Raw genomic sequence first — 10883 nt, 5'->3', positions numbered from 1 at the left:
CCTCCCCGTCCATCTCTGCTCTCTCTTTTGTTTCTTTCATCCACACATTTTCCACATCTTTCCCTCGGTACCTTGTACAGATTACAACTCCAACCTGGCCCTTTCTCTCTCCCTCCTCAATCCCTTTCTCCGCTGTGTTGGGTCTGTGATTAATGACATCAACACTGCACTGGACAGCTGACTACATAGAGCTGGTTGTTGAACAACATATTGAGACAACACACGCATCTGCGCACACAAGCACATGCACACGCACACATACAAAACCACACACAGTCTATGGAGAGGTATGAGTCGAAACACTTCAGAGTGGTGCTCCATTAAATCACTCTTTCAGGGTCAGGTGCTTTTCAAAAACTCCCATCAGGGAGAGTGTCAGATGGAGCAAGGCGCACTGTGTCCCTGGATATCACTGCAAGTCTCAATGTCAATGCCAGTTCCTACACTAAACTCAGCTCTGTTAGTTTCTTTGTATATTTATACATTAGATCTGGTTACAGATGCATCTTGTTTCCTGATTTATTTTAGTACAAATCAACACCAGCAGGGGAAATACCATTAACTTTTAATAACAAAGTGAAACAGTTTCAAGCTGCTTGGCCATACATACTTTTGGTGTCTTATAAGAGTTTTGGACATGCAACTCAACTGTGTTCATTAAGGCAAAAGGCAAATTGTGTTATAGTAAATGTGTATTAGATCTGCTCTGCATATACAGTGGGGACCACTTTCCCATTCATCTGAATAGGAGTGGGCACAGATTTTTGGACCCCACTAAACATCTAAGTCAGTTTTTCTTCCAACTTTTCTTAATGGGTTGGAAATAACAAAAAGTGGAATTTAAACCAGTTAATATTTTAAAATGTACTAAGTGAGTGTGATAAGGCTAGTAGTAATTAGTAAGTGTTATGAGTCATCCTTCACTGCCATCTGGCACCAGCTGATATATGTGAGTAAACTACAAATACTATAAATGCAAATATGCGTTTGCTTACTTGAGATAGAGCATTTATGCCTAGTTAAATATAGACTAGGCCCATAGTTTTTTTTCTATTATGTTAAAAAATATTTCAATGGCTTTACAACCATCACTGTTACACAAGACTGGCTGTTGTCTCTCACTCTTCCGCCCTCCCTTCCTGCTGCTCATTGTATAACTCTATTGTAACACTGACTTGGCTGAAACCCTGGCCAGATGTATGAGAGAGATTTTCAAACATTACACTTACATTGTTTCATTTTCTCTTTTGCACAGTGTTTATCTTCCTTGAGCACTATCAATCAGGATTTGGAGGCTTATTAACTCTGGGGAACAACATGTGAATGTTTTGTGATTAGTAGAAGAAAAATTTAGTGTCATGTAAATGTTTTTGTATCTTTTCTGCCCTCGACTTTACACATAGCATCTGAGTCCATGTTTTACTACCACTCAAGCTTCAGAATGACGTCTAATAGTTGTATATTCTGTGGTTTATCTGGTTTACTGGCAAATTCTCAATCCATCATCCCCATGCAAACAGTGAGTCACAACACAAATAACTAAGACATGATAAACTCCACCATGTTCTCAGTCTTTATAGAGAACAAGACCACAAAGAAGCATTAAGGGTAACATTCTCAATGTTTGCTTACAGACAACTATTATGTTTGATGTAATAATCCTAAGAAAAATGTCTCTTATGTCCACAAACCCTGCTGTGGTTACCATGTCCACATTAAAGCCTTAGGGTGCTCTAGGGTAAAATGAGTTATGGGCCCCTGCAGTTCACACAGCAGACTATACATTGCGTTTTCATTTCAGTTAATATTGTGTCTTAGGGGTCTATGGTCCCAAACAAATTAGCAATTGATCAAATTACAACAAACCAACTGACAAACCCAGCGCCCCAGGGCCGTTTGCTCGCTTTGCCCCCTTATTAATATTAATAATCTAGCACAGTTTTTTCCTTTCTTCTATTTTTTGCAAAGCTGCTGCATTATTGTGTAATAATTATCGTAGTCAAGTAACAAAAAATATTGATTCCAATTAATAGCCATATTACTCATTTATCAAGCAAAAACTAAATAAGTTTGCTTCTTACAGCACACAATCACAAATGCAAAGTTGTGTGCTTCTCCATTTAATATCATTATAAATCAAACACTTCAGGATCTGTTGCTCTCTATCAAACTAAATTACCGATTTTTCATCACTTTGTGATGCCTTCAATTGTAATGGCCATTTGATTTTACCACAATGTTATAAATAAATGGCAACAGATTTAGATCTGAAAGTCATTTTTCAAGAAAATATAGTGAAACAATGTCAAATATTATCTGGGTCAAGGCTCATAAAGAAAAGGATTTCCTGCTTTTATTTGTCATATAATCTAAACCAAGTATTTTCCGGTATTTGGTTGAACAAAACAAAACATTTGAAGACGTCACATACAGCTCTACAAAAATTTTTGACAATTATTTGACATACTAATATAAACTAAATGACAAATAAATCAATTTTAAAAAATGGCAATTTTATCAATAATGGAAATAATTACATTATGAAAAATGATTAAATAAGTAAATAATATAAAACATACAGATCAATGATTGGAAAAGCAACAGAAAATTAACAAACAACTATTATGATAATAAATTTTTTTTGTAAAACATGCAAAATATTTATTGGTTCGAACTTCTAAATTGTTAGGATTTTTCTTTCCTTTATATCATTGTGAACTATGCAGATGTGAGCCAATAGACATGAATCACAATCAGATTGTATGTTTTAATTGCAGCAAGAAAAAACAGTGAATGTAATGATAAAAGGTACTTGAAAAACAACATCCAACATTCCTTTGGTGACCAGCTATTGTTTCTAGGTCAACAACACCCTATGATCTGTTGTTACAGTGGGCAAGTCATATACCTATTAGCTAAGAAGACAAGATGGAGAGGCAGAGAGATAAGAGCTGTGCGCGCACTCATCAAATCTGATATTCATGGGCTGTGCATGAATAATGTGTTACATATTTTTTGGGAACTGCAGAAACCCTGCACCTCCAAATCTGGGAGTTTAAAAACCTAGAGGGACACTTAGATATTGTAGGACTAAAGATAAGAGTTGTAAACACACTGATCTAATCTGAAAATCAGGGGGATTAGCATTTAATACAGTGTTTTGCTTGATACTAATACAGATAATCTTAGGCAATTTGAGGTATTTGACTCTCAGGACAAGATCTACAAATGAGTTAAAACTCTATGTAGATTATTCAGTGTTGTTAGGTATGCGTATACCTCCCCACTGCTCCCCCATTCTTCATCTCTGATCAGGCAGCCTTTCAAGTGTGCCAGCTGACACAATAGTTTGGTATGCATGCTGCTGTCGAACTGAAGGCTGTGCAAAGAAGTGGACTTCGGCACATCGCAAAACAGTGATCCAGGGTTCAATTAAAGCACACTCTGGAGCACCTGCTGTCTACACAAAAAGTGAAAGGTAGCTGTTTCACACAATCAGAGCTGAATAAAGCAATAGGTTTAACCTGAGGCAGTTTCAATTCGACTAGATAAAAAATTACATTTCCCAAATTTAGGTCCTAGGCCAAAACTTAGAGGTCTGGCATTATCCTAATTTCAGGTATGCCAATATTATAAAGTATTACTGCTGGAGCCCCTCTGTCTGTCTTGACAAATGCCATTTTGTGGAGACAATGAATACTGACGCACCACCTAATTCTGAGGAAAAATAACAATCTGAGTTACATTGTCCCTTGACCTATCTCATCATCCAGCAGTAACAAAGCTTGTTTTCTTGCCAGTGGCAGTGCCATGGTAACCATTACTCAGCCTGTTAGCATTTCAGCATTCCACATCTCAGATGGGCACAAGCTGATCCTTCACTCATCTTGATAGGCAAAGTTTGTTTATCATGATGGTTCAAAATCAGATTTCATTACCATCTTACCTACTAGTCGGATTCATAACAATGGGCATGTTAACTTTTTTGCACTGTCTGGTGAGCAATTATCTTTTGATAATTAATATGACATGTTAAAAAGTAAAATATAACAATTTTAGAATGTATTAGCCAGAATAACCTGCATACTATGGCATCCGTTCTTGAATGATCTGGCTATATTGCAAGCTTGTCAGGCTTCTGTATAATTTGAAAAAGCATGTGCCATTGTATCTTTCTTGACTTGGGAGAATAGAATAGAATAGAATAGAATAGAATAGAGCAGAATAGAATAGAACAGAATAAGACTTGAACAGAACATATCTGAATAGAATGATAAAAGGACAGAACAGAAGGGAACAGAATAGAAGAAGTGTACGACTGGGTCAACAAAGTCCTGCAGAGAAGGTGGCACGTGTCTCCTCCTTGCCCCTCCCTCCCTCTCAGGAATAATTGCGTGCGCTCTGGCATGAGGCCTGAATGCTTTTACGATTTTATCAGCTTGTTAGACCACGCCTCATCAGCATTCCTCCCCTTGCTAACGAAACTACACCACACCCACATAGGCAGGAACCCTTTCATACACATCCACCTTACAATTTATAAGTGTGAGTATACACATGGGTACTGTACATACACCATCATCTTAAAAAAGCAACTGGTTTTACAATTGGTTTGTAAACTTTTGGACATATCTGGATTGCACACACAACACATTTAGCATCGACACTGTGTTGAATATGGATGCAGTCTAATAATACATATGGATATACATTTACAACTCAAACCACATTACAGTTAAAAAAGTGAATGTATACACTGATATACTTATATGATTGTGCAGTTTGATATTACACAGTCATACAACCTCATCCTTAGGAGAGGCTAAACCTGAAACCACATAAACAAGCATCCATAAACACACAGCCACACAATTGTCTGTTTGGCCAAATGTAATTAAGAAGTCTGTCAACAAACTGATAACTTCCTGACAACTCCCCACAAAAACAAAACAAAAATGCTTTCCCCCCTCCCGCCTCTCTCTCTGGCCACTCTTCCTCTTCACCCTGCTCTTTAAGTTATCTCCCTTTTTTACATTCATCCTCTTTGTTCTGATACCTTCACAGGTTCATTCATTTCCTCCCTGCTGCCTCTCCAGATGAACCTCAAGTATGACTCTTTTATTTTTTCTTTTGATACGATTTTCATTCGCCATTTCCCTACCACAGCTTGTGCTTCGCCTCTATGTCCATCCATCAAGAGTGATACCTCTATATTACAGCTGTCAGTAAGCTAAATACTTATAGATCGTGTTTCACTTAGTTGCCTGATGTACTGAGTGAGGTGAGTAACAATTAACCTAATACTGTCACACTAGCTGAGTGACAGGCCAGTAACTCACAGGCCCTGTTCAGACCTGGCATTAACATGCGTCTTCAGTGATCCGATCACAAGTGGTCAGCTCTTAGCGCCTCAGTTCACAACTGGCTTTAAAATGCGTCTTGAGTGACTACTCGTGATCGGATCTCACTTCCCCGCTTTGTATGCAAATAAACACGTATGCATTGTTGTTTTTAGCCAATCCGACATACAGGTCCACTGTCAATATGCTTGTTTATATGTGTGTGTGTGAGTGAGAGAGAACGAGAGAAAGAGCGAGAGTGGGGCACGGAGGGGTTGAACGAATCATTGTAATAGTAGTAATGTAAGTAGTAATGTAAGTAATCCAAGAAGGAACTTCTGCAGCACACATTCGACCTTCAGCTTGAGGTGCAGTTAAATTAGTACATACATATGATCCACAGCTTGTAGCAGTTAGGTTTATGTTTTAAATAGTTAATGAGCACCTTAAATATATGACCATCTGTAGTGTATATAAAGTGTTTTAGCTAAATTCAACATGATGTTTACATAATAGCATCAGTCACTGAGCTATGAGTGTATGTCCAAAACAGTATATAGCATATCATAAAGTGAGACTGAAGTTTCCACCGAGAACAGCTTTAGATGAGCTGGGAGTCTACAAAATACTTATAAGAGACTTTTCTATGTATTAGTATAACAAAGAACTGGTGTATTCTACATACCAAAACATCAGCACTTTCTTACTGCCATTCACTCTCTAATCCTGTTCGTCTCTCCTATCCCCCCTTTGGTTCCATACTGGGCAACACAAAAGGTAATAGAAATTCTAATAATTAGGCTGTGATCAATGTGAAACTGAAATCTAAAAAAAAAAAAAAAAAATGCAACTTAAATACAAAAAATCCTCTCTAGAACTCTTAAGCTGAAGACTATACCTCAAAGATCTCCAACTCCTTTTAAGATCACTAAAATGTAGCTTTAATGCCTATTTTCAGTGTTAGCTCCGCCTTAGCACCACTGTGGGAACGCTTCACAAAGCAGCTGATACTGTTAGTTAGCTACAGTGGTTGCAGGCTGGAACACGCAAGATAATAAAATGTTTTTAATACAAGCAGCAAGTAGGATGGAGCAGATACAGAGGAAGGGGAGAGGGAAGGAGGAAGGGAAGAGGGAGGGAGGGGAGCGGGAGAGAGAGAGAGACAGAAAGGACCTGTCTATGTGACAATTTAAAAACATGATTTGCCTAGCACTGGGAGGATTAGCGACTGGACAGCTCTATAAAATACACATATCCTGGTATTCTAATCTTGAAACACACTAACAGCAATAATTACGCAGCTACAGCAACAGATTAGTGTTGCAGTAAAAAGACTGAGTGATGGGAAGAAAGGAAGAATAATACACATAGAAACAAATATAAAGGAAGAAGATGGGATGAAAGGAAGCAATTAAGGAGATGAGGAACGAGAGAGGAGTAAGATAAAAGTGAACACAAACAAAAAAGATAATTTTTCTTTTTTAAATATTTTATAGACATTTTTGCCTTTATTTTGATAGTACAGTGACAGATAGATAGGAAAGTCAGGGAGAGAGAAAGGGGATGACAAGCAGCAAAGAGACATGGATCGAATTCGAACCCATGGCTGCTGCAGTTAGGATTAAGTCCATATGGTACACACTCTACCAGGTGAGCCAGATAGGGCGATATTTTAAATGCCAAACAACAGACAAAGAGGCCAAAATGATCAAAAAGTAGGAAGAATAACAATAAAGGTAAAAAAAAAAAAAAACAGAGGAATGTGAAGGTAGTAAGAGGAGAGATTGAGAAATGCTGACAAAGGTGTGGGAAGAGAGAAAGAAAACAGAGAGCGAGGAAAAGATAAAGAAGAAGAGCCGTGGGAGAGCAGGCCAAAACACACACAGTGTGCATGTGCTTAACAAGGCATTTCATTCACACAGACAGGAAACAAAGTATTTAAACACTGAGAGACCTAATCGATAGAGCAGGAGGTGCATCATTACACACATCGCAGCTGCAGGAAAACACTCTGGAGCTCTCACTCTGTCTCTCAGTGAACATTAATAACACCTCATATTTTGCCACATTTGTGTAAAAGTTACTGCAAAATGGCATGTGCCAACACTTGCTGAATCCCCCTTAAATTTTAAATTTGAACACTTCAACTTGGACCTAAATCGGTATACATTGCTCCTGCTTATTCCCAGTTCTACATGGTATTAGTTAGAGAATAGACGCTTCTCAAAAAGAAGGAACAGAAGGTGTAGGAGGAAGTGTTCAAAGAGGAAGAAGAGTTCAAATAACAGAAGCGAGGGTTCCTGATATGTGGAGAGCTATGAGGGAGGTGAAGAGGAGATGCAGCAGTGAGAAGAAAAGGCTGACAACTAAGATGAAGGGGGCAGAACACACAGGAGCACTGAGTGGGGAGGGGTACGGGTAGATGAAAGGAGATTAAGAGGCTAAAAAGGTAGAGAGACCAAGAAAAAGAGGAGGATGGAAATAATAAGAGCTGTCTCTGTGTCTGTCTCACATAAACACAAACATACACACACAGCTCCAACATCTATCCCTCAATCACAACTCAGGCCATCTATCTATATGACTGGCGTGCTCTTTGAATAATGGAGCCAATATGAAGCCAGTCACTGAGAAGATTTGGTCGTCTGATGGGGGTCACAGGGTTCCCGTCCTAAGAGCAACGCAGGGAATCAACAGCAGTCATAAAGGAATCACAAGAGGAGGAGATTTACATTTTACACTCAGAACTAAAGTGGAAACGACTCATGCCTGCTCCCGTCTGGACCATCACAGTTCATATCAGACATGCTTTTAATTTTTCATACAGAAATTATGAACTGGACCTCCTGGCTTTATCTAATTTCCCAAGACTTTGGGATGTGAAAATCATATGGTCCTTTCATGATATAAAAATGACAGAGCTTTCGATTATTCTTTTATGACTTCAGGGAAAACCTCAAATATTATGAAAGCACTGTTTCATAAAAAGTTATCTCGCCTCTTTCCTAAGTCTTTCAGGAGTTCATGAAAATCTTTTCACATTATTACAAAACTACTTCTTACAATTAATAATGTAGCTAACCGGTGACTTGAAGGTCAGGAAGACTCAATGAGAGATAGAATTCAATTTATTCATGCTTTTGTTCATGTTCTTGAGCACACTGGACTATCTGGTATCAATGACAATGAAATGTTATTCTACAACTATAATTACTGCCATACAAAGTTTAACAAATGAGCAGCATTTAAATGAAGAAAACACCCACCATAACCACCTTGTAAGTTCATGTGTACAAGGTGAGCTAATTTTGAGATGGACCTGTTGTACATATTTAGGAAACAACAACACTTGAATCCTTCAAATTAATATTTGTGTATTGTGCAAAGAACTGTTTAAAAACAATAATGATAAACACCTCTGCCTGGATTTAGAGCAGCTGCACCACAACACACAGTCCTATGTCACAACATTGCCTGTCATAAGAGGCTAATTTTAACCATTTCCGCTTCTGACCGGTACCTGTTCCAGGAGTTTTCTGTATCTCTGCGTGGCTTGCTGGATGAGGTCCCTCACGGTCCAACCCTCCTTGCAGGGCACCACCACACCTGTCTGCCCAAACGTCACTGTCACCTTCATTATATCACTCTCCGCTTCATCCAAGATGAGGGCTCTCTGGTTATGAGTGATGAACAATGGTGATAATGTTGCAGGAAGGCTCCAAATTGCAGAATGCCCCCCAGAAAGTCTTGGTATGGAGGCAGGGATGTGACCAACCAGATAAAGTGAGATAAAAAAAGGTGGGAGAAAATCAGTGAGTGGTTTCTGGTCAAAAAATGAAGACATTTGCATCCAATTAAACTCAACACTCAAAACAGTTTCCTCAAGTCACACACTGTCAGCTTGTCATAGAGTGGTCACAGAGTCTTAAGATTGTTATTGTCTGTCCATGCCATGTCAACCAAAATAAACAACAAAAACACAAAGTGATGATTATAATGCCAGTATGCCAGTACATACATTACGTTAGAAGCACCGCAGTCTCTTCATGCTACAGTTGCATTGTAGGTGGTAAACGAAAAGAGTGCATGTTATGTAATTTCTCACTGAGAGTTGACTAACTTTGGTTAACTTTACCTGACAGAGGAACGCTAGCTGTCTGGCAGCTAGCTACAGTTGGCTAAAAGTGATTAGCTTGACAATGTAACCTGGCCTGGCTAAGAGAGCGAACCAAGGAAAAAAGCATTCGCTTTGCCACAAGCGTAACATATCATCACGCCCTTCCCCGTTACATCAGGTGATATGCTGCAGCTTATTTGGACAAACATAAAAATGTATGTCAAAACTTTAACACACAGTAAGCGAGAACCGCTAGCTAACGTTAGCCACCTTAGCTGAACTTTGGAGGGAGGGATGCAGTCGCTGGGGCATCATTCCAGAAGTTTTCCCTCTCGCAAGTTTCCCTTTTTCCAAGCGGTCAGTAGCATCCACTTCATCACCGATACACAAAGTATGGCAACGTAGAGGTTGTTTTCATGTTCGGGGGCAAACTGGAGCCGATGTTAAACAATAAACAGACCACTTCAATGTGTGTTGGAAAAGTTTTGAGATGCCTTCAGTGCCGTCCGCTCCTGGCCAGTTCCTGACCAGCTCCTCCACCGCTTGTTGCTGTCACTTTCTTAAAGGAGAACTGCTCCAATTATTGCTAAAAAGAGCAAAGAGATAATGCACAATTCATGGATCCACATCACAGTTAGTGCCCAAACAGTAAGATATGATGTGAAGGGGGAAAGAAAAACTAGTGAAAACTGACAGAAGGTAATATGAATTCATCTATAGGGATAACTGCAGCGGTGGAAATCATACTTGAAACCTTTTACTGGAATAGCAGTAATGGTGTTGCTCTTAAAATGATTTAAGATGAATGAATCACACATACACACAGGTTAGATTCTATGAGTTTTGTATTTTTCCATGTAAAACCTGTTACCTGGTACTAGGTCATATAGCATTATACAAACTCCAAGCTGCCAGCCAAGCTTGCATGACATCGATATAATAGCCTCTGCCTCTGAGATTTTTACTTTTCTGCTTTATGCAGTACACTAGTTATAATTAATTTACTTTAGTTATTTATTAATTACTTAATAGTTTGTATAAGGTCATTATGGAACATTTATTTTTATGTTGTCACTTAGACACACCCCACTTTTGTTCAGTTTATTTGTGACTGAATTCTAGTGTTTGGTTAATGTATTAAATGTGTTAGCTACTTCAAATAAACCAGTGATGTCACATGTTACATTTCAGGGAGTCCTATATTTTAACCAAAATACTGTAGAAAAAACATAAACAGCTGTAGGTCTGACTGAATTGCAATAATTATAAATTTTATTAGTAGTAGTAGTAGTAGTAGTAGTAGTAGTAGTAATAGATTATGTTTTATCTTTGTAAAACTAGAGTTGGCATGCACCCTGTGTGAGTTTATTTTTATGGTATAATTAAATGTCAAAGACATAATATTAAGGGATACAGTACACATCAAG

General features: G+C 38.5%; 1 protein-coding gene across 4 annotated transcripts in view; it reads right to left on the bottom strand.

The window, feature by feature from the left end:
* The window catches only part of pard3bb (par-3 family cell polarity regulator beta b), a 200585-nt gene extending 190505 nt beyond the window's left edge, over window positions 1–10080 (bottom strand). For all 4 annotated transcript variants that reach the window (XM_023424879.2, XM_023424876.2, XM_023424877.2 and 1 more), the window contains exons 1-2: window positions 9727–10080; window positions 8860–9085 (exon numbers count right to left, since the gene is read on the bottom strand). In XM_023424879.2, coding sequence (XP_023280647.1) covers window positions 8860–8976 — 117 coding nt within the window. In that variant the 5' untranslated portion in view covers window positions 8977–9085; window positions 9727–10080. The remainder of the gene's footprint in view (window positions 1–8859; window positions 9086–9726) is intronic.
* Between the last annotated feature and the right edge of the window lie 803 nt (window positions 10081–10883).

The sequence above is a fragment of the Seriola lalandi genome, unplaced genomic scaffold, assembly GCF_002814215.2.
Source record: "Seriola lalandi dorsalis isolate HSWRI2012SDOR001 ecotype SW California unplaced genomic scaffold, Sedor1 jcf7180002054758, whole genome shotgun sequence".
NCBI classification, from domain to species: Eukaryota; Metazoa; Chordata; class Actinopteri; order Carangiformes; family Carangidae; genus Seriola; species Seriola lalandi.
The sequence above is the reverse complement of the archived record's forward strand: the minus strand, read 5'-3'. Positions and strand labels throughout refer to the sequence as shown.